The 24,490-nt window shown below is 46.7% G+C and overlaps 1 protein-coding gene across 4 annotated transcripts in view; it reads right to left on the bottom strand.

Annotated features, from left to right (window-relative positions):
- The window catches only part of ETFA (electron transfer flavoprotein subunit alpha), a 77,638-nt gene that overhangs the window by 35,418 nt on the left and 17,730 nt on the right, over nucleotides 1-24,490 (bottom strand). For 2 of the 4 annotated variants that reach the window (XM_075897359.2, XM_075897361.2), the window contains exons 2-8: nucleotides 23,673-23,822; nucleotides 13,507-13,588; nucleotides 13,085-13,167; nucleotides 11,236-11,335; nucleotides 9,737-9,847; nucleotides 8,231-8,335; nucleotides 6,873-6,941 (exon numbers count right to left, since the gene is read on the bottom strand). In XM_075897359.2, coding sequence (XP_075753474.2) covers nucleotides 6,873-6,941; nucleotides 8,231-8,335; nucleotides 9,737-9,847; nucleotides 11,236-11,335; nucleotides 13,085-13,167; nucleotides 13,507-13,588; nucleotides 23,673-23,822 — 700 coding nt within the window. The remainder of the gene's footprint in view (nucleotides 1-6,872; nucleotides 6,942-8,230; nucleotides 8,336-9,736; nucleotides 9,848-11,235; nucleotides 11,336-13,084; nucleotides 13,168-13,506; nucleotides 13,589-23,672; nucleotides 23,823-24,490) is intronic. The other 2 variants (XM_075897360.2, XM_075897362.2) reach the window with 2 other exon arrangements.

The following is a 24,490-nucleotide window of genomic DNA, read 5'->3' as shown; positions in this document are numbered from 1 at the left end:
CCTCTGCTGTATCTGTACAAGAGGAGCTGTAACAACTCCTTGAGTGATGCCTCCATGGTGTGAAATAATGGGTGCCGCATGCTTCTCCCACTCTTGGTTTCCTCTTTCCGGAAAGTGACAGTGGGGAAGGAGGGCAGAATGTGGAATGGAAACGAATGACATCTCAAACACCTCTTACAAACAGGTAACTGTCTTCTTCAAGTGCTTGCTCATGTCCATTCCACAGTAGGTGGCTCCAAGCAGGTGGGTAGGAGTTCAAGGCTGTGTTGACTGTGGCAGAGTTTTGCCAAGTTGTCATCTGTGTCATCTCTGGCCTGCCTAGTAATGGCATAGTGAGACATAACCATGTGAATTCGAGACCACATCATGGCTCTGCAGAGGTCATGCAGAGGTCATGGACCGGCACATGTGCTAAAACGGCTACCAACGAGGCTTGAACCCTAGTTGAGTGAATGTGGATGATGGGCAGTGGGAGACTCCTCGCAAGCTCAAACACATGAGATAAACCAGTTCAAAAGCAGTTGAGCAAATACCAGCAGGTCCTTCATTCTAAAAGCAGTAGCTATAAAGAACAGTGTCGATCTGCGAACAGGTTTCGTACACTCGAGGCAAAACGCCAAGGCTCTTCCGATGTTCAGTACAGCCTCTCTTCTGCCAGCCTTTGAGACTTGAGGCAGAACACTGGCAAGATTATATCCTGATTAATGTGAAAAGCAGAGACTACCTTCAGTAAGAAGCCTGGATGCAGCCTCACCTGGACACTACCCTTTGTAGAAGACTAAGTATGTGGGCTCCTAGGTCAGAGATCTGATCTCCGAGTCCCATCCTGCTGAAGTCACTGCCACCAGAAACGCTACCTTCCAGTGAGCAGGAATGGAGGGGTGTCACATTACTGGATTTTAAGGGGAGCAGCCAGATCACTGCTGGACCCCTACGGGGGTGTTTGCCCCAAAAGTTGGTACAAAGGGAGCCATGTGAGGTGTCAAACGAAAGCTTATTGTCTCCTGATTGATGATATGCTCTTCATATACCTGTATAATGTCTGTGTGTGAAGTTATAAATATGTACTGTGTTGATGCTGAAAGAGTCTCTGAGCAATGGGCCAGGAATGTTTGCCCATGGACATGCTAATGAACAAAACTCCAGGGAACAATGGACCTCTGGAGGCCAAGACACACCTGGCCACTGACCATGTGACTCTCTCCAGCTTGGAAGAAGCCAGGGGGTATATAAATAGGCCATGTGGCCAACTCCATCATGATGTGCTCAGCTCAGCTCTTCATCCCACATGCAGGATTGCAGGGATCAACGAGCCGGAAACAACTATGGACCCATCCTGACATAGGATGTACACCAAGGACTTTTAAGCCAGCAGTTATAACATCTCTGCTGCAAGCCTGCATCAATAACGGAGAGATTCGATGAATGTAATGTATGATACTGTAACAACCTTTCTCTCATGCTTTTCTTTCTTTTAGTAATAAACCTTTGGATTTTAGATTCTAAAGGATTGGCTCAGCGTGATTTGTGGGTAAGATCCAGAGTGTAAATTGACCTAGGATCTGTGGCTGGTTTCTTGGGACCAGACAGAACCTGTTCAGGGTAGGTAAGATTGGGTTTTAAAACCCCTCACCTGTGGGCAGGCTGATTGGGGCACAGAGAGAACTGGGGTGTCAGAGGGGTTTGCTCATGAGGCTTCAGGCTGGCCAGGCAGGCAGCTGAAGTGCTCTGTGTGACTTGTTTGTGGCCTGTTTGCGAAGGGCTGCCAGTCAGGGGCTATAGAGAGCCCCGTGTTTGAGCAATTTGCCTGGGGTGGAAACCCTCAGCTGTGCCCAGACCCAGCTCGGTCCATCACAAGTGCTACGTCTACACTGGCCCCTTCTTCGGAAGGGGCATGCTAATTTTGAAGTTGGGAATAGGGAAATCCGCGGGGGATTTAAATATCCCCCGCGGGATTTAAATAAACATGGCCGCCGCTTTTTTTCCGACTTGGGGAAAAGCCGGAAAAAAGCATCTAGACTGGCGCGATCCTCCGGAATAAAGCCCTTTTCCGGAGGATCTCTTATTCCTACTTCAAACTAGGAATAAGAGATCCTCCGGAAAAGGGCTTTATTCCGGAGGATCGCGCCAGTCTAGACGCTTTTTTCCGGCTTTTCCCCAAGTCGGAAAAAAAGCGGCGGCCATGTTTATTTAAATCCCGCAGGGGATATTTAAATCCCCCGCAGATTTCCCTATTCCCAAGTTCAAAATTAGCATGCCCCTTCCGAAGAAGGGGCCAGTGTAGACGTAGCCAAGGGGTTTGGAGGGTGGCCCAGTGAAAGGTCTAATCTGAGGTTCCATTGTGGGTCTGGGTTCCAAACCTGCGGATAGAACCTCTGAGGCCCTGCAGAAACCTCACCATTATGTCATGGGAGAAAACCATTTGACCTAGGATCAGCTCACAAAGAGCAGAGATGGCTGAAAGGTGCTTTTGGAGAAATGTGCCAAACCCTCGTTCCTTTGCTGCAGTAAGTAATCCATGATGACCTGGACCAGAAAATGTCCCTTCGAGATCCTGCACTCCAAAGCCCAAAGAGAGCACCTTGTCCATTTCACCTGGTATGTTAGACTTGTAGATGGCTTCCTGCTGCCTAGAACCTGCTGGACCTTTTCTGAACAAGTATGCTCCTCTGAGTTCAACCATGGAGCATCCACACCAACAAGTGCAGGGATGCAAGGCTGGGATACAGAAGCCCATCAGGACCCTGTAAAAAGAGGTGCGGACAATTTGGAAGGGGCATAGGAGGGTATTGCATAATGCTCATGAGCATGAAAAACCAGTGCTGGCAGGGTCACACTGGAGCAATCACGATCACTTGAGCCTTATCTTGTTTGATCCACTGTAAGACAAGAGGAATTTGCAGAAATACGTACAGCAGGACCTCAGACCATGACAGGAGAAATACTTCAGAGAGACAGAGCCCATTCCCAGTCCACTGGTGACACTGTTTTGCTTGGTGGCAAACAGGCCCGCTAGGGGAAATCCCTACCTTTGGAAGATTGTGCCAGCCACCTCTAAAACCTCTAAATGGAGTGACCACTCATGGTGAGAAGTCCCTGCTGAGGCAATCTGCCAAAGCACTGTCAACATCCAGGACACAACAGGCCCCCAAGATGGACATTCTGACAGATGCAGAAGTCCCAGAGAAGGAGTGCTTCCTGGCATAAGGGTTAACAAGTGTGCCCCTCCCTGCCTATTGAGGTAGAACATGGAGGCTATATTGTCCATGAAAATTTGCACCACTTTGCCTGACACAGGGAGACCTTGCAGGCGAGATGAACAGCTGTGAGTTCTTTGACATTAATGTCGAGCCATATCCCTTCCAGGATTCACATTCCCTGGGTCAGGAGATCGCTGAGGTGCAAGCCCCAGCTGAGATCTGAGGCATCCAACCTCAGTTTGAGAGAGCTGGGGCATCAAACAGGATTTACTCTAGAGCATTGATTGGAATTGTACAATGCCATAGGGTGGTATGTATTTGCAGAGGAATTGTGATCACTTTGTCCATGGGGTTAGGTCTACTCTAGGGGTTAAGTTCCAATTAAGATATGCAACTCCAGCTACATTAATTGCATAGCTTGAGTTGAAATATCTTAAATCAAATTTTGGCACTGTCCACACTGCAGGAAGTCGAAAGGAACACACTCTCTCTTCGACTTCCCTTACTTCTTGTAGAAGGACAACTGGCATCGATGGGAGCACCCTCTCAGTTTGAATTAGTATGTCTTCACTAGACCCACTAATTCAAACCACCAAAAGATCGACTGCAGCTACTTTGATCTTCTCTGTAGGGTAGACATGGCCTGTGGTACCGAGACAGAGTAAACCAATGCCAGCCACTCCAGGAGCAGCTGCATGGTGAACAATGTATGTACCTACTGCCATATGGCCCGGAACACACAGGCAGATCCTGGCTGTGGTAAAACGCCAAGGCCATGAGGTTTCTCAAGGCTTGGAATCTGTCTGGGGGGAAGTAGGCCTTTACAAAGGATGAGTGGAGTACCACCCTGATGAATTCTATCTTTTAGAGTGTTACTAATGTGGACTTTCTTGATTAGGAGCACCAAGGACTGGCAGGTTGCTAAGAGGATGGCTACGCTGCTTTGGACATGGGGCCTGGAACTTTCCTTGACCAACCAGCTGTCCAGGTAAGGATAAGTCTGGATACCCCAATACCTAAGGTAGGCTGCCACTACCTCCATACACTTGGCAGTGAGGCCAGCACAAAGAGGAGGACCATAAAGTGTTACTGGGTGGACCTCACTATAAAGTAAAGGAATGCCTGTGACCAAGGAAGATTGCCATGTGGAAGTAGAAGTCCTTCTGGTCAAGAGCAGCATGCTAGTCTCCTGGATCCAGAGCAGGAATGACTGAGGCTAGGGTAGCCATGTGAAACTTAAGGCCTCTCAGGTGCAAGATGGTCTGCAAACCTCCCTTGGTCTTTGTGATTAGAAAATATCTGGAATAGATCCCCTGTTCCAATATTGGGTGGAACCTCTTCCACTGCCCCCAACCACAACAGCTCCTGAACCTCCCAGGAGAGTAGACTCATGAGAATGGTCCCTGAAGAGGAACGGGGAGTGGAGTGGGTAAGAGAGAAAGGAATTGGAGGGTATAACCCTGGGAGATAGTGATCAGGATGCTATAGTTTAAATTTATGGAAGCCCGGGTCAGGAAGAAATGGGAAAGGCAGTTGCCAAGCAGGGGGGAGGAGGAAAGGAGGAACTGGTTTCATATGGATGTCTGATATTGTCCTCAGGCACACCCTCAAAATTGTTTCTTTGCCCCTTGCTTGGGGCAGATCAAGCCTGACAGGGCTGGAACAGAGGGCTTACTGTCAGCACTTGTAGCTCTTGATCTGCTTGGTAGGAGGCTCCTGGCATGGTTGGTAACCCTGACTGGTAGAGTGTGGAGGCTTGAACCGCTTTCAAATAGAGAAAGAACATACAACCCCAGAGTCTTAAGCATAATGTAGTCTCCCTTAATCTCTTGTGACTTTGAGCCTATCTGTTCAGAAAGCAGAACACAGCTGTCAAATAAGGGGTCCTAGAGAGAGTGTTGCACCTCTGACAGACTGGAGAAGAGTAGCCAAGAAGCCTGATGCATTGAAATGACCAATGCCATTGTGAGAGTAGCGGAATCCAATGCATCAGAAGCTGCCTGCAGGACTGCTTTGGCCACTGCTGCTCCCTCTTTCAGTAGAGCTTTGAACTCCTTCCCAGAATACTCTCAGAGCACCTCCTCAAACTTAGTCATAGCTCTCCAGGTGTCCAGCAAGAGATGCCAACCTGAGAGGACCTGTCACAATGGGACAAATCTCTGTCTCAGGCCCTTGAAGCATTGTGTAATCTGGCAGACCGGCAACGAGAACCCAGCAATACATAACTCCCAAAATTCACATGCACCAGGATACAGGGCAGGATCTGGATCAGGAGTGGGAGCTGTGATCCAAAGACCTTCTCAACCAGGAAGACAGACATGATGAAGATCGGTGACTGCATGACGAAGACCTTAATGGACCAAGCTGTCTTGGAAGTAGGACCAAGATCTTCGGGTAATGGGAATCCCATGCTCATTGGAGCTCTGATCGATGTTGCCCCTGTGCCCAGAAGTGGAGAACTAGAATTGCGCTCATGAAGCCCACCTCCCATTATCCAAGGCATGAAGGCTGTATGTTGGAGAGTGCTGGCAGGATGGTACTTTGGAAGAAGATGCCTGTACTGGGTCCAACATGGGCTTGCCCCTGGAACATGTTACAGCCTGAACAGGTGCTACTGGCACTGACAGAGTCAAGATGTGCTGCGCTGCCCAAAAAGGCCTCCAGTGTAGATGTTTTTAATATGTGCTGGAGGCCTTCATTGCTACTTGGAGTTGCCAGAGTGGAATGGGAAGGGGTTGGCTGCTCTGCCTGAGCCAGCACCAGTTACCTGAGGAGGCTGATGAGCTGCCCATCATGAGTCTGAGCTCTCCACCCCACATCTTCCCCTTGCAGGATATCGGGGAGTGCCCCCTCACCAGCATCTTTGCCATCCGTGACCGGGACTGCCAGGGGGAATGATGCTGACTTGGTGGAGGCACTGATGGAGTGCCCTGTATGGAGATCATGGCACTCAAGGTCTAGGCCCAACTGATCTCCAATGCCAAGTCTAGCGCTGATCTCATTAAGAGCACTTTGAGGTAAATGTCCCTTTCTGTTTCTGTATGAGGCTTGAATAACTTTCAAACGTGTCACTTATTGCTAATGTGCCCGTCACTTAAGCACTTCAGGCTGCTGCTATGCAGATCATTAACCAACATAGGATGCTGGCATTCTAAACATGGGTTAAAACCTGGGGATTGAGGTATGTCCCATCCCTAGGCTAACTCCCATCTAGGACACTAAATTAGTTGACTAACAACTAATAACCAGCACAATCTACACAAAGCTAACTGCTTTTGCAGCAAAAATTAAGCTGCCCAAAGCACAGCTGTTCCAATGCACCATCCCTGGCAACAAGAACTGATGGGAAGGGAGAAAGTCTGAAGCACACCTTATGCTGTGCCATGTAAGCACTACTTGCAGAGGCTGCTAGGGCTGCTCTACTACAGATACTGCTGAGGGAATAACTTCTGGCACAGGTGCACATGGCAAATACATAGACCTACTGTGGAATGGACACTTGCAAGCACTCAAAGAAAAGATATTTCCTTTTTATAGTGTTAAGAAGCCATTAATAGTAACACAAACCACAATGGCTAGACAAAAAGACTATAAAAAACTCTATTACTATCAAGCTTTGTTCTTTTGTGTCAGTGTTAAACATCCACAATTAAAACAAGAAAAAAAAATTACCTGCTGCATTCAACTGATCTGCAAGGTCATATAACAATTTGAAGTTGTCACCACTCTTCAAACCTCGTCCTTAAAAAGGTAAAAAAGGAAGGAGACATTCAATATTCTGAATAAATACCTTGTAATAGAGAACCTATGCATATTCAGAGAGGCACTTATGGATTTTTTCCTATGTACTTTTAATGTTACTCAATATTTTTAGCATCTTGAAAAAAATTAAATTCATACAGATTTTGTTGTGTTTCCTTGATTAACATGTGGTTATTTCTTATTCATGCATCAATATTGCCCTGTCTGGTTTGCTTCCTTATTTGTGAGCAGCATAATCAATTCTCTCTCAAATGTGGGAACAGGATTTGTTGTCAATTTGTGCTCCCTCTACTGGCTCTAGTTCAGTGATCCCCAACGCGGTGCCCGCGGGCGCCATGGCGCCCGCCGGGGCATTTGTATGCGCCCGCCGACAACCCGGGCTGGCCCCGCCCCCCGGCGCGCGGCGCACTGGAGGCGCCGGCCCCAGGCGCGCGACACTCACTGGCGCCTGGTGCGCGGCGCTCGGGCGGCCCCAGCCCCGGGGCACATGCGGGCGCGCGGCGCCGGTGCCAGCCCCAGGCGCGCAGCACGGGCGGCGGCGCAAGCCACGGGCCCACAGCACAAGGGGCTTGGGCGGCCCCGGCCCTGGCGTGCCCCAGGACGCGTGGCCCCGCCCCCGGGCGCCCGGCGCGTGAGTGGCCCCGCCCCCGGGCGCCCGGGAGCCCATAAAGGTTGGGGACCACTGCTCTAGTTATATAGCTCTGCTATTGCAGAGCAAAAATGCATCATGTAGCTTTTTATTTTCTTACTTGGGGATAGGGATGTGAAAGTGAAACGGTGTAAATAGTTAAACGAAGAGCCTCTGGGATCATCAGTTAACCTTCGTGGCTCCCAGTATGCACAAAGAGCCAGCTTAAAAACCAGCTCCCTGGGAGCCAACTGCCCACCTGCGAATAACCACTGAAATTTTCAATGGTTGCATGTTTACTTAGCTGCATTTTAATAACCCTACTCAGGGATAGCACGATGAATTTTTAATTATTATTGGATTACTGTACATTGGTTATACTAATTTTAACATAGGTCACATTTGGATCTAATTATTTGCATGCATCTCTTTAAATTTACAGTCTTACTGAACGTGAAGTCCCTAAAATATTTGTCACTATGTGTTACAAGCTTGCAGTTTGCAGTTTACAAGATTTAAGTGATTTTGGGTATCTGCCCAAAAAAAGAGAGCCACATACTGTAAATAAATAGCAGAGCAGGTCAAAGATGGAGTTTGTACTACAACTGAAACAGCACTTGTTAACTCTTATCTTACTTACCACCCGATACGACCACTTTTGCACTTGTAAGCTCTGGACGATCACTTTGTGTTAACTTCTGCTCAATCCATTCAGACTGACCAACTGGTGATGGAGCTGTTACTGCTTATGTCACAATATTTTAAAAAGTATGTGTTAAGTCTATTTATTAGCCACTAAAATAGCTTGCCTCCTTTATATCTTATTTACATGTTTTTGTAGTGCTGCATGCACAGTTCACTGAAAACTATCTTCACATTGCATACTAGACTGGACTAAAACAAAGCTTTGTAAAAGACACACATACTGTATTTTCCTAGCAGAAGCAGCTCAGTTTTAAAAAGAGACAGACAGGCACACTGGCTAAGTGATCTAATGACAGTGAAACATGCCAATATCCATTGATCAGAGTTGACAAGGTGAATGCTGGAGAAGAATTCAGAAGCTCAACATCCCTGACATTATCATTAATAATGGTGCTACCAACTCCCTCTGGTTGATTCATGGAACTGTCTTGAGTGGTGCCACCCAAAGAAAGGACACATGTGACTATAGCTTTGTCTTTATTCAAAGTTACACTGATTTTGACTAAGAATGTAACTTATTTACAACTGGTGCAAAACACAGGCTGGGATATTGAATAGGAATGTTATCAAACATGTTCTTGGTAAACATGTAACCGTTAAATTTTTCAGCAGTTACACATTTACACGCAGGGGACAAGTGGGAGCTGGTGCTCACAGGGAGCACCAGCTCCAGCGTGCCTCACCCTCTCCCCCACTGCCTCTGATACAGAGGCAGTGGGGGGAGATGGCACCACATAAGGCGGTACACTTCCCTTATGTACTGTCTCCCGCCTTCTGCCTGACTTGCCTGCCCCACCCCCTAGTGCCTCCCACAGAGGCAGCAATGCAAGGGTGCAGGCAGGAGCCAGTGCTCGTGGAGAGTCAACTTTTAAAAGTCAGCCCCCCACGAGCACCGGCTCCCGCGGAGCCACCTGCCCCTCTGTAGCATTGCTACCTCTCATAGGCTTAGAGGTTAATCATGTAAGCAACCACAAGCTAACATCCCTAATATTCAATCTGGTTTAAATCTGTTTATCAATGTATCTTAATGTAATAAGAAATCAACTTAAACTAAAAGTTGCGATAGAACTGAATCCAAAATCAAATTATGGATTTTCACACTGTTTTGCATCCATTTAACCAAGTTGTTGTTTAAAGCAATTTAAAAACTCGAACTGGTTCAACTTTAAATACAAGACAACTTATAGCACAAAGCCATAAAGCAGGTACAAGACCATAAAGCAGGCACAGTAAAGGAAACAGTTACTTAGTATTTACACAGGTGTGATTAGAAGAGGGAAAAGCATAGGTGGACTAGCAATATCTATTTTTCCTTTGCTGGCAAAATTTAAAAAGTACAAAGACTATAATAATGATTTTACTTTGATAAGAAATTCTGTGAAGTCATATTTTTGCAAAACTAAAACCAAAAGATGAAAATGTATCAAAATTAAATACCCACCTTTTTCTACACTAGCACTACCACCACTCACTGGTGAAGCTTCAAAAGAGGTTCCCCGTACAGAAAACACTTTTACTTTTTCATCACACTTCACAGTACACAGAGCATTTCCTAGGGAAGATATTTTTTAAAAATAACAGCACCAGTGAATCACCAGAAATTAGTGATTTTAGCAGAAAATGCAGCGTTTAAGGAAATAATCTTGTGATTTTAATTTAAGTTGCACTTTTAGTTCATCAACATTACAAAATGAGAAGCCTTAAAACTGTATTTTACATTTCTTTCCTATCACACAAGATTTAAGTAACATGCCAGTAGAAAGTGTGCCTTTCCCCTTTCCAATCAGAGACTACATTCAAGTGAGCTCTCAACTTCCAAGCATTTTTAAATTTTTGAGACTGGGATTGCAAGATTAAAAACTTAATAAAAGAATATGAAAAGCCTCCATTTCATGAACAGCCTTTTAAATGATCACAAGATTTTTAAAAAATTCAATCCCGTTCCACCAAACAGTTGGTTTTCACAACCTTAACTGACTAATCTCTCTCAACTGAAGGCACTGAGAACAGAGACAGGAAAAGAAATGCTACAATGCCAGCTACTATTGATGCAAAATCCTGTTTAATTGGTTAACCAGTTAAACAATGTTTAATCCATTAAGGGGAGGTGGATGGGGGAACCATTCCAGCCTGGAGCAGCTCTACTCCCTTTCCTCCTCTCCCCTGTGCACCTGGGCCATTAAAAGGTGAGGCTTACCAGTTAACCATTCGCATCCCTACCAGCTACCCATAAAAAGTATCTTAAATCTGAATGACAAGGAAGCAATTTAAAATGCAATGCAACTTATCTAGGTTTTGACATCACATCTCAAATGTAGTATCACAATTATCTCAAGATACTACTATGTAGGCTTAAGAAAGGCAAATTCTGCCACAAAATCCTGAAACAAGCTAATGAGCTCATGTCTACATTTAAAACAAAACAAAACAAAAAACAAAACCAAGAGTAAGACAGGCATTAGAGAACTAAACTGAAGCAAAGCCTGCAAATAATTACTAAAGAAAGTCAATTAAATATTACAAATAATCTGATCAATGTCTACATAATTAAGAAAAATAACTTTATGGCTATCTGAAATCAAAAGTAATGCTAGCCATATTAAATAAAGTGAGTTATCTGAATCTTACATTTTGCAAAATCTGATCAGAAGTACATTAACAGAGAAATACAATATGTATGAAAATCATCACCAGAGACTTAATTAAAATTATAGCTCTGGTTTCTGAGCTGCATTCCTATAACATCAGGGAAAATGCTCTGTGGTTTTTTGGTTTTTTTTTTTATTTTTTACAAAAATAACTTATCTTCTAGTTTAATTCCTGATAACCATAATGATTTAGGATACTATCCTGAAATTCCTTACACATCCCACGTTGAGTTTTGGTAACACAGGTAAGCACGACAATCCTTATTGTACAGCATACTCTTATATTGCTCACCTGCATAAATAGTTCGCACAAATGTGTCAGATGATTTAATCTCAATGATGTCAGAAATAGGGGCAACATCAAGTTTAGCTGCCACTCTAGGAAGAAGATTCTAAAAAGTTACGTATGAGAAGTTAGAAAAACATTCTATATGCTGACAGTTTGTACCCTGAATACATAAGGAAATTTAAAACATACCTTTACGGTGTATAAACTATAATTAAGATACATTCAGTGCCCTAATTTTTTTCTATAATGCTTTCTGTGTGAGGAGGCCCACAAAACTATAGATTCATGTAGCCTTTGCGGTTAAATGAAAGCCCATTACTGTAACAACATTAGAAATTTTATGAGACTTACAGTAAGTAAACCCTTAATTCAATATGTTGAATTATGCTTGTTTGCTTTAATAGTTTTAAACTGAAAACAGATGCCATTTGCTCACAAAATTGACAAGCATGGATTGCTGGACTCTGACAAGTAAAGTTTTTGTGGATTTTTTAAAAATATTTACAAGTTAGTTCCCAAATACCAAGAGAGAGGAATAAATCCTTACTTTAGCAGACAACAAAAGCAAATGAAAATATATTAAAATAATAACATTTAAGAGACTTTTTTGCATATAGTTCACTACAGAAAGTTTACATATATTTAAAAATATCAGGGAGGAAGCTAAGCAGCACAGATCTTATATGTAATAAGCAGTACAAGGGTTAAGTTCTTTCTTCTGACTTGATACAACATGCATAAAATAAAGGGCACACTTCTGATACCTTTGTTAAGCAGTACCTTATTACAGGAATACGTATACTCAATTACTCCTACTGAAATTACTACTCAATGTGAACAATGAACTCAGAATTAGATGTTATGATAAGAAAAATGAAGCAATCATTTTTAACAAGCTAAACATTAAGCCAAAGCTGCCAAGAAAGTTTGCATTGGGACAAAAAGCATCTAAAGAATTTTATTAAAAACTAAAATATTACATACAGGGTGAACCTCTCTAGATCAGATCTCTCTGATCCAGTAACATCCATTGTCCAACAGGACATGGCTGTTCCAGAACCAGAGTCCACATGGAGGGCAGGAAACTGGGAGCCCTGAGCACTGGCAGGGCAGCAGGTCTGTCTGGTGGGGCTGGAAAGTCCAGCATGCCATAGTGAGGCTGGCCAGTTTGGCCAATGCAGGGGGGCCAGAAATGACACACACATACACCCCAGTCTGGCAAAAATCTCTCATCCAGGACTGGTCGGGTCCAGAGGGTGCTGGACCAGGGAAGTCCAACCTGTATAAGGACTGCAAGTTAAAATTCATCTGAGGGAAGCCTGATTTAATTACTGATTGAATGTTTATGTGATAGACAAAAGAGATACTGAGAATTGTACTTTCATTTAAAAAAAATGATAAAACTTAGAGTTACAGTTCAGTGTTTTTCATAGACAATATATATATATTTTTACACTCTAGTCTGCATTACTCGATAGACATATGTAAAAAAATAGCTTAATGCTAAGGAGCATGCATGCTTTCCTTCTTCATAGATGCACAACACAAAACTGAATAGAAAAAAAAGCTAATTTTTACTTTAAAGAGATACCACAATTAGTTTTTTATACTCTTCTTTTCTAAAGGCAAAATGATTTTGGATCTCTAATTCCTATTTGTTTTATTTAACACCCACAAAAGTTAAAATTAAATACTTGGTTTAAATTGCTCCTTTATATTGCTATATTTCAGAAAAGTCCAACATGGTTACAGAATATACAAGTATTTCATGGATTTTTGACTCTCACTTAATTGTAATGGGCTCTTCGCCTCTTACATACTATACATTTGTGTGTTTCTCTTATCTGCTCACCTTTCCAAAAGCAGATGCTCCAGCACAGATGTGTGTGTAATTAAACTGTTTTTGAGTTGCCAAAATCAATGGTGTCAGCTCCTCTGAGGAAAAATACATGCCACAGTTTATAACAGTCTCATTTATATTTTTAAATAAAATATAATAATATAATATAAACATATACCTATCTCACAGAACTAAAAGGGACCGTGAAAGGTCATTGAGTCCAGTCCCCTGCCTTCACAGCAGGACCAAGTACCATCCCTGACAGATTTGACCCAGATCTTTAAATGGCCCCCTCAAGGACTGAACTCTCAACCTTGGGTTTAGCAGGCCAATGCTCAAACCACTGAGCTATCCCTCCCCCTTTTGATTACAGTTTTCATTGCTAAGAATGATAGACTATTTTTGGCCAAGAGCTATATACAAATATTGCTCACCTGCTAGAAATCCTTTGTACATATCATGCTGAGCCACTAAAACTTTTGCAATACCCTTTACTTTGCTGAGTTCTTCTGCTACCTATGATTACAAAAAGTATTATTATTAGTTTGCACCAGCACACAGAGGCCCAATTGAGCTTTAAATGCCAGGGTGCTAGGTACTGTGAAAACAAATAGTAAGAAACAGTACCTTCCGCAAAGAGCTCACACTCTATAGAAAAGACAAACTCAGAAGCTGAACAGAAGCATAAATTGGCTTGAGGTCAAGTAGCTGGTCAGTGACAAAATTAATGAAACAGCACACAGATCTCTGACTCCCAGCCCAACGTCTATACACTAGACCAGGGGCTAGAGGCCCCAGAGTTGTCTGAAGCCAGAAGCTTTGAATTAAAAAACACAGCAAAAGGCTCATGGCCCCGTCACTACCACACTGGTTGGCAGTCACCCAGAGTTGCTGTGGCTATTTAAAGGGCTTGAAGCTCTGGGGTCTGGCCCCTGCCAGGGTAGCATCACGACTATGAGCCATTTAAATAGGATCTGGCTGCCTCAGCCATCGCCTGGAAATTTGGTGGCATGGGCAGCAGGCTATAAATAGAAAGCAGCAAGAAGCATGGATTGATACCCCCAAAATATTCTCACTGGAGACCACCCAGGGTTACACTAGTATGGGTTTATTTCCACTAGGTAAAACTAAAGAGGAGAAAGCAGCCACAAAAGGTTTATATAACATAAGAACGGCCGTACTGGGTCAGACCAAAGGTCCATCTAGCCCAGTAGACTGTCTGCCAACAGTGGCCAGCACCAGGTGCCCCAGAGAGGGTGGACCAAAGACAATGATCAAGCAATTTGTCTCCTGCCATCCCTCTCCAGCCTCTGACAAACAGAGGCCAGGGACACCATTTCTATCCCCTGGCTAATAGCCTTTTATGGATCTAACCTCCATGAAATTATCTAGCTTCTCTTTAAACACTGTTAGGGTATGTCTACACTACCACCCTAGTTCGAACTAGGGTGGTTAATGTAGTCAATCGAAGTTGCAAATGAAGCCCAGGAGTCCGAACTACCGGGGATTTAAAAATGGCGGCGCCCGGCAAGATGGAAATGAAGCCCGGGATATTTAAATCCCGGGCTTCATTTGCAACTTCGATTGACTACATTAACCACCCTAGTACGAACTAGGGTGGTAGTGCAGACATACCCTTATAGTCCTAGCCTTCACAGCCTCCTCTGGCAAGGAGTTCCACAGGTTGACTACATGCTGTGTGAAGAACTTCCTTTTAATAGTTTTAAACCTGCTACCCATTAACTTCATGTGGTGTCCTCTAGTTCTTCTATTATGGGAACTAATAAATAACTTTTTTTATTCGCCCTCTCCACACCACTCATGATTTTACAGACCTCTATCATATCCTCCCTCAATCTCCTCTTTTCTAAATTGAAAAGGTTTAAACTAAAGAAGATAGAACACACGCTCTCACTCACACCCACACACCCATTCATTCCTGCCCTGAGGCATTCACACCCTTAGACAGACATATGGGTTGCAGAAGGAGCCAAGGCATGTGGATTCTGGAGGGTCTGTCGGCTCATGGCTGGGGAAGCTGGTCAGGAGGACAGACTCTGGAGAGGAGCTTCTCAGGAGCACGAGAAGGGAAAAAAAAAAAAAAAAAAAGAGTCTCACATGTTCTCCTTTTCTTTATATAGTGTCTGAATGGCTCCTGTAACTCATTCACCTTGTCATCAGGGAGCATGCCCAGACTTCCCTTTATCCAGCAAGGAGCATGCCCAGACTGTGATGACTCATTGACTCAATGTGCTCCATTGTTCTAAGCCTTCTTCAAACACATTATCTCACTCTCTCGCCATTCATTCAGGGGAGAATGCAGCTTAGGGAAAGTTACAAGCAAGGTGGCAGAGACAATGTTGCAGTTTACAGTAAATTTGAGAGTTACACGGATTACAAAGTTTGACAAAGATCACAATGAGTTGTAGTTTAAAACCTTAGACCCTACAGTTTGGTGTAGTTTCAGAAAATCCAAGTATATAAATCAAGCTCAGGTGGAGGCTTTTTTATGCAACATGGATCAAAGTGTTAGGCAGGCTGGATTCAGCCCCCAGGCTGAGTTTTGCCCAGCACTGCATTAAGTACACAAAATTTCTGAATAAGACAAAAACTGCAAAAGAAGCCATCATACAGGCAGTCCCCGACTTACGCGGATCCGACTTATGTCGGATCCGCAGTTACGAACGGGGCTGCCCCAGAGTACACGGACTGCGGGACCTCGCGGTCCTGCCGCCCGTGTACTCTGGGGCTTTGCTCTGCGTCTCCCTGGTCTGCAGACCAGGAAGACGCAGAGCAAAGCCGCGGAGGGGCTCGGGCAGCGGGGCAGCACCGCTGCCCGAGCTCCCCCCCCCCCCCCCCGCGCGACTTTGTAAAGCGCAGGGAAGCCGGCGGCGGAGCAGTCCAGGCGCGCCTGGGGTGCCTCGCTGCCCGAGCCCCCCCCCCCCCCCCCCGCGGCTTTGCAAAGCCGCGGGGGGGGGGCTCGGGCAGCGAGGCACCCCAGGCGCGCCTGGACTGCCCCGCCGCCGCCGGCTTCCCCGCGCTTTGCAAAGCCGCGGGGGGGCTCAGGCAGCGAGGCACCCCAGGCGCGCCTGGACTGCCCCGCCGGCTTCCCCGCACTTTGCAAAGTGGCGGGGGGGGCGGGGGGCGGGGAGGGCAGCGAGGCACCCCAGGCGCGCCTGGACTGCCCCGCCGCCGGCTTCCCCGCGCTTTGCAAAGCCGCGGGGGGGGGGGGGCTCGGGCAGCGAGGCACCCCAGGCGCGCCTGGACTGCCCCGCCGCCGGCTTCCCCGCGCTTTGCAAAGCCACGGGGGGGGGCTCGGGCAGCGAGGCACCCCGGGCGCGCCTGGACTGCCCCGCCGCCGCCGGCTTCCCCGCGCTTTGCAAAGCCGCGGGGGGGGGCTCGGGCAGCGAGGCACCCCGGGCGCACCTGGACTGCCCCGCCGCCGGCTTCCCCGCGCTTTGCAAAGCCGAGGGGGGGGGGGCTCGGGCAGCGGGGCACCCCAGGTGCGCCTGGGCTGTTCCGCTGCCGGCGTCCTCAGAGGCGCTCCCCATCTCCCTGGTCTGCTGGTCTCCAGCAGACCAGGGAGACGGGGAGCAAAGCCGCGGAGGACCCAGGCGGCGGGACCGCGGTGCATCTCGGTGCATCTCGGTCCGCCGCCCGAGTCTTCCTGATCTGCTGGTGTGGGGGGGGCGCAGCTAGTACGCCCCCCCCCCCCCAGCAGACTAGGCTTTTCTCCCGATGCCTGTGGCAGAGCAGCTGGGGTGCTGCCGGTTGGTCCCCCAGCGCCGCTCTGGGCACTACTGGTGCAACCCAGCAGCACCCCAGCTGCTCTGGTCCTGATTCAGCCGCTGCTGGTCAGTTTCAGCAGCGGCTGAATCAGGACACCTGGGGCAGAGCAGATGGGGTGCTGCTGGGTTGCTCCAGTAGTGCCGAGGAGCGGCGCTACTGGAGCAACCCAGCAGCACCCCAGCTGCTCTGCCCCAGGCGGCCCCAAGTCAGCTTCTGCTGAAACTGACCAGCGCTGACTACAGGAAGCCTGAGGCAGAGTTGCTCTGCCCCAGGCTTCCTGGAATCAGCTGCTGATCAGTTTCAGCAGCAGCTGGCTTGGGGTTCTTAAGTTGATTCTGTATGTAAGTCAGAACTGGCGGTCAGTTTCAGCAGCGGCTGACTTGGGGATGCCTGGGGTTCTTAAGTTGATTCTGTATGTAAGTCAGAACTGGCGGTCAGTTTCAGCAGCGGCTGACTTGGGGATGCCTGGGGTTCTTAAGTTGATTCTGTATGTAAGTCAGAACTGGCGGTCAGTTTCAGCAGCGGCTGAATCTGGATGCCAGTTCCGACTTACATACAGATTCAACTTAAGAACAAACCTACAGTCCCTATCTTGTACGTAACCCGGGGACTGCCTGTAAAACATGCTGGCCTCTTGTAAATAGTAGCATGCAATAACCTTATGGCACTGGAACTATCAATAGGGATGGGACAGTGAGCCTCCAAATATTTCTGTAATTACAGTAAAGTTGAGATGACAAGCATCAGGTCACACCACCATACTCTCAGGTTTCAACCAACCACTCCTCTGCTGTGATGAAGCAGTGACCAGTACAAATTTGAATGAATGAAAGGTATTGTTTATGGTCATGGAGGGGGCACCAAGTTCCAAAAATGTCTAAGTTTTTATTTGAGTTTAAAAAGGTTGAAGACAACTCCTGCAAGATTAGAAACATTTATTATAAAATCCATTAACAACTGCTTCAACTGATTATTCAAGAGCTTAATATTACTTCCTCTGAAATCAATGACTGCACCACAAATAAGTGGGGGAGGGGTTGTCTGGGCTAACAAAGCAGGGAAGGGAAAAGAAATGTGGTCAGAGGTGGATGGCAGGCAGGTTTTTCATTCCCTTTAGGAATGTGAGGTACAAAAGGCATAAAGTGTGGGAAAAATTCCTTCCAGGCCACCATTAAAAAAAAGGAGCAAGTGTCAGGGAGAACTTTTTCAGATAAGAAAAAAAAAGGTCATAAGCTATAAGTATGGTGACCATATTTTCTGAACCAAAATTAGGGACACATTAGCCACACCCACTGCCACAAGAAGTCCCACCTCTGAGGTAGTACTCCCCGGGTCAAGATGGACAAATAACCAGAAGTAAACTCCTCCAACCGTCTTCCTACCAACAGGGATGAGTTTGGCCCCCACAAAACACCCCCTCCCATATGCAACTATTCTGCAACTGCATTAACCCAATTTGCATTGCATTAACTCAGGGGAGAGACTGAGGGAAGTGTTCCCTTAAGATTTTCCTCCCATGAGCAGAGTAAATTTTGTCTTGTGCACCAGTATTGAGTTCATGTGTGCTTGTTTGGAGGTGTGCCACTGTGGCAGCCAAGGTATCAATGAATATTTTATAAACCTCTCCCTTTTCCCTCTGCTGCCATGTCTCCTACCCTTCTCTTACCCCATCTACTCCCCTGATGCCTCCTCCCCCCTCACTTGTCTCTACTGTCCTGGCTCCTGCCCTTTTCACCACCATCCCTAACTCTTCCCCTGCATTAGCCCTTCTCTTCCCCATGTCCATTTCTTCTCTAGCCCCACTATGATCATCTGTAACTACCCATCCCCATCCCCTCTCCTAACACTTCCCTCTACCCATCTGCCCTTTCCTCTGGTGCCTGTCCCACCCCTCCAGGTGTCTGCCCTTCACAATCTCCTGGCACCTCCACCTTCCTTACCCCTGCACCTTCCTGGTGCCTCACTCTTCCCTCACTGCCTCTGCCCTCCTTGCCCACTTTCTCCCTGGTGCCCACCTCCTCACCACCCTTTGCCCCAGTTCTCCTCATGCCCGTCTGTGGCCTCACACATGACTTGCTCCATCCCCTGTATTCCTCATGTCCATCCCTCCTTTCAATGCTTCTTCTCCATGCACCCACTCCTTTTTCTCCCTCTTGCCCCCATTGTCCCTCCCCTTTTCTCTCCCAGTACACCCTGTCCCCTCACCTCTTCCACTCCCACTGGACACCTTTCTTTCCCTCCCTCCACCTGCCCTTTTCCTCACCATCTCCTTTTGCCCCACTGGCATTTCTCTCTCCTCCACCCTGCCTCTTGGTGCCTGCCCCTTTCTTCTCCTGCCCTGTCCCCCTTCCTCTCAGTACAAGCCCCTTCCTCTCCTCACCCCCACCTTCTCCTTAGTTCTCCCTCCTGCCCCTTCTCTCACCTTCTGCCTTCCAGTTTGAGGGCTGGAGCCTGCAGCCCAGCCCCAGAAGTCCCCACAACCCCAGCCGCTCCTGACATGGGACCGCTTGCTGGGAGTGGAGCCAGGGCCACCTGCGGTGCTATTTTTAGTGCTACAATCCAGTCCCCGCAGGCTGCCCAGCTCCAGGTGCAGTCAAGCAGCAGCCGCACAAGGCACATTCCAGCCGGGGCAGACTCACCGAAACGCGCCTCATGGGGTTGCCACTTGAGTCCAGCTGGAGCCAGGACTGCCCGTGGGGACTAGAATGCAGTACTAAAAGTAACTCCACAGATGGGCCCCGCTCCAGTCCCAGCACCTGCTAAGCCAAGCGCACCTCACCCCGCAGCGCCCCAGCTGGGCTCCGTTCAGCTCTTGCCAGGGCTCCAAGGTGGCCTGGAGGAGAAGAAGGTGGGGCCACCAGACCAGGGCCCCATATGGCAAAGGCGGTCCCATGGGGGAAAGGAAGAGGACAGAGAGAGAGAGAGGGGCCATGCACCACCAGAAGCTGGCCCAGCTGCTGCACTGCACCGGTGTCCCATCAAGTAGTGAGATTTCTGGCAGGGCTTTCTGGGACATTTCACTACTTGATGGACCACCGGAACAGAGCATTTAAATTTGGGAGAGTCACAGAAAAAAGAAAGAGACACATGATCAGCGTAGCTATAAATAGCAGTTTATTTCATAAGGCTGGATGAATATCTAGTGCAAGGTACTCCATAGGCAAGACATCCAGAAACCAGATAAATGGCCTGATAAAGGACTTAAGAGGTACTGAATAAAGGAAAAATGAGGGAAGCGATAGGGTGAACTCATGTGATTGCTACAGCAGGAAACCAGTCCCCTCCCCTCCTGTTCTCATAGTCCAGTTTCACTCTCCTATGAAGTAGGGATGTAATAGTATAGTCGATTAACCAACATGCAAAAGCTTATAGGTTAATGCTATACACAACATGCATTCTCCACCCTTAACCCCAGTAAATTTTTTAGCAGGCTGGCCAGCAGCCTACTCAGTCCCGGCTTGTGCCAGGTCCGGAACCTACTCCCCTCCCCCCGGCAGCCCTGCATTTAAAGTGTATTAGGAGCCAGGCAGGCAAGCAGCCTGGCTCAGTTCAAGCTCATGCTGGGTCCAGGAGCTCAGACCCCACCCCCCACCCCTGGGCTGGGGCTGCTGCCACCTCATGGTGCTGCCTCTGTATCAGGTTAACTGGTGGCCTGAGCCAGGAGGGGCAGCCCACGATGAGCTGCAGGCAAGTAGGGGACCCAGCCTAGCCAGGGCAACCCACCATGGGCATGGGGCTGCTCCAAGGTTAACTGGTTAAACCTAGAGTTGAAATGGATTAACATTTTAAATGATAAATTAACATCCCCAATGCACAGAACCAAAGCCTAATCTACAAAAGGGTTGTTGCAAATTGGACTGAGGTAAATTTATAAAACTGCACTTGTATTGTCCCAACCAACACTACTTCCTTGCTTTCCTGAATACCAGTGTTTTCCCCAAAAAAACATAACAAGGGGTGTAAGAAATAAAACCCAAAATGGCCATTACATAACATGTATTATGAGTTTGAGCCACCTGTACACAATCTTACAACTTTCTTTTTGAAGTTCACTTTACAGTGCAGTATCATTTTCTAAAAGAACCTAATTCACAACACAAACACATTGAGCATTAAAAGTAATGGGTGAAACTTGTTCATTTTCAAGTTATGAGAGCAAAAAATCTCCAAAATAAAGGGGTACAAGTTGCACCTCTATAAACTGTGACTGTCTGGTCTGGCAACATCCATGGTCCGGCAGGCCCACAGATGTTCCAGGATCTTAAAGTCTCAACATGCTTGGGGGGAGAGGGGGGAGTGGAAAAGCCTGGTTCAATGCAGGGAAGGGGGACAGGAGTCCGGCACAATGCAGGGGGAGAGGAGGTGTAGAATCCTGGTGCTAGGCTCACTTGGGTTTGGGGGAAGGAGAATGGCAGCCAGGTAGGGCTGGTGCATGGCTCAACTGAGCTAATGGGGTTGGTGCAGGGCAGGAAGCCTGGCGCAAGGCCCAGGAGGGCTGCCAGGAAACCCAGTGGGGTGGCAGGGCAGAGGGTGGGGCCAGCAGCAGGGGCATCAGAAATCACCTTCCCCTGGTCCAGCAAAATCTCTCATTCAGTACCAGTCAGCTCCTGAGGGTGCCAAACCAGGGAGGTCCAACCTGTATTAATGTTGCTACAAAACATGAACCAGATTTTTCTGAAACTTAGTATTTGCTTCTGGCCTCAAACCTTACATGTCAGGTTTTGAATTTAAAACTAGGATTATAGCTAGCTTATAATAAATACTTTTTCTTGAGATTTCTGATTAAAGAGGATGCCACAACTTCAATGTCACTAATGGCATTTGCCATGTGTATGGTTCTCTGCAGGGATGTAAAAGCTTCTAAAAATATTAACCGTATAACCAAATAAAATCTGAAATCAGTTACATGGCTAAACAAGCTTCATGGGGCCCTGTGGAAGTTTTTTCGTTTAACTGGTTAACCAATAAGCAGATGCTAATGAGTTCCATTTAATTTTTACAACCCTAGTTCTCTACCCAAAATAATAATTCTGACTACAAGAAAAACAATTCTATACTAATTCAGTGTAAATTTTACTAATTACCATACATGATAATCACTTCCACAGTCCTTATATAGTTACACTGTATTGGCATGTAGGTGTCAAGTGATAAAAAGCTATTCTCAAAATCCTTAGTGACAATGCAACAAATCTGGTCTAGTACAGTCTCTTGAGATGACTGGCAAGCAAACAAGGCATTAGTTCTCTAAACACTTGCAATACATTAAGTTCAGAAACACTATCAATTTAACCATCTCTCTATATATAAAAAAGTTTTTCCTGCAGGATGACATCATGATGTCATTACATCACTTTGCATCCTGCAGTCCCTCCCCTTTCAGCCAACCGGCCTCCTCCCTTACTTGTGCTGAGGGCCCCAGCCTCCCTGGTGCTGGGGGTAGTGAGTGTGCGGGGGGGTGGGGAGGTGGCAACCACATGCCCTTCCCAGTCTTCCCGGAGCTTCTGGAGGGAAGTGTGGGAGCTGCGCCCCCTCGTCCCGCAAGGCCTCCCCTGCCGTGACCTTGGCTCAGTCCAACCCCCAGACACCCGGGGCAGGGCGAGAGCCAGGCCCAGCCAGGCCTTGCCTCCTCCCCCACCCTCCCAAGCAGCCATGGGGAGGGGCAAAGTGGCAGGGGGGGCAAGGGCCAAGATGGACTTGGATCCTCACCGATGGCTGGAGGGAGAGAGCTGGGACCAGCATGGCTTCAACCGGGCCCCCCTCCTTGGTGCCAGGGGGGGCAAAGAGGTGGAGACAATAGAACCCAAGAGCCAAAGCAGTCTTGGGAAGGGGGGAAAGGGATGCAGGGAAGAGTGAAGGGCCTGCAAGGCCCCAAAGAGAGCCCTCTTACCCCACGGCGGCTGGAGTGAGAGAACAAGGCCAGACTCAGCCCAGCTCAATCCCCGGCAGCTGAAGGGAGCTAACTTGGCCAGCCACACCCTCGGCCCAACCCACCCCCCCAGCAGCAGGAGCAAGAGAGGGAAGCCAGGGCTAGCCTGCCATCCCTCAGCCTGGCCCTCCTGGGCTGTCGAAGGTGTGGGGAGGGAGAGGCTACCTATCCTGAGAGGGAGTTTGGCGACTGTAGCGAGCAGGGGGCACCGCCCCCAGTACACTGTAACCAAATCTTTATGTTAGTAACACCTTTGATTAGTAACAGTGAGATTTTTTAAAAAATTCTATTTGCCATTATGCGCGGTTTACTTTTTGCCATTTTCACAGAATAAAAAAGTTCATTAAGCAAGTTTTGCTTTCAGATTCTCAGCTGCAATATCTGGATTTCAAGCTTTATAGGAGAATGCTATTAAAAAAACAATTTTAACTGCAATTTTAACATTTTTATTGGCCTGGGTATTTATATTAAAAACCTGGTGTTTTTTTTAAAAACAGAACTTAAGTTGATACACTCCCTTTTAGCATTGTCACCTATTTTAAAAAACCCAAAATGCACATTTCTCGTTTAGAAGATCAGCGGTTTAGAAGCAGGATGTTTCCTTGACATAACTAACCATTAGGGATGTTTAAATGAGTTTATTAAGTTAAACGTGTAACTGCTGAAAAAATTTTGGATGAGGGGTGGTCTATGTGTAACCACGACAGATACCCAATCAGCCCACACTCATCGATTACATGTTTACACCAACACATCCGTAGTAACCATTGGCATAGTTTCTTACTTGGACATTCTTCAAACCGACCCAAACCTTGTTTGATATTACTTAACTGTAGTCATTGTTTAAACATATCTGGACTGAAAAATGATTAGGTTTCTTACCTTGTCACAGCTAGTACCAGCTACTAAACAAGATACTTCACCTCCAAGCTGCTTTGCTGCAGTGATAGCATTTAGTGTAATGGGTGTTAGAGACTCATTTGTGTGTTCAGCTATTACCAATGTACTCTGAAATCGCTGGAGCATTGAGGCCTTAAAAAAGAAACACGCATAGGGTTAACATTAAATGTTAAAGGAACAAAGTATTTTACAGTATTACAGAAACCACCTAGTGCCTTAGGGTATGTCTAGACTACAGGGTTTTGTCGACAGAAGTTTTGTCAACAGATACTGTCGACAAAGCTTCCGTCGACAAAGAGTGTCTAGACTACAGCCAGTTCTGTCGACAAAGCAAGCCGCTTTGTCAACATAACAGTGTGGACGCAAAGGTCAGTGTAGATGCAATAATGCCTTCTATCGACAGAACTCTGTCGACAAAAGGCGTTATTCCTCGTAGAATGAGGTTTACATACGTTGACAAAACTGCTGAGTTTTGTTGACGTTATGTTGACATAACTCAAAGGCAGTGTGGACGCAGGTATAGTTTTGTCGACAAAAGTCCACTTTTGTCAACAAAACCCTGTAGTCTAGACACACCCTCATAGAAAGCATTTTTTCTTGTACACTAACACCAAACAAATCAACTGAACTAACTTATTTTTATTAAAGTGTTTGAAGAAATCAGGCTCTAAGCAAGTGACAATATTCTTAACTTCAGTCTATATGCAGCATAGCAGTTTTGAAATAATGGTTAGAACTAAGGAATAACAATTTCATAAGTTAGATTTTTAGGTCAATTGATCAGCCTGGTGAAATGCCTG

The sequence above is a fragment of the Pelodiscus sinensis genome, chromosome 14 (genome assembly GCF_052426305.1).
Source record: "Pelodiscus sinensis isolate ZL-2025 chromosome 14, ASM5242630v1, whole genome shotgun sequence".
NCBI classification, from domain to species: domain Eukaryota; kingdom Metazoa; phylum Chordata; order Testudines; family Trionychidae; genus Pelodiscus; species Pelodiscus sinensis.
Note: the sequence above shows the minus strand (reverse complement) of the source record. Positions and strands in the feature narration are given on the sequence as shown.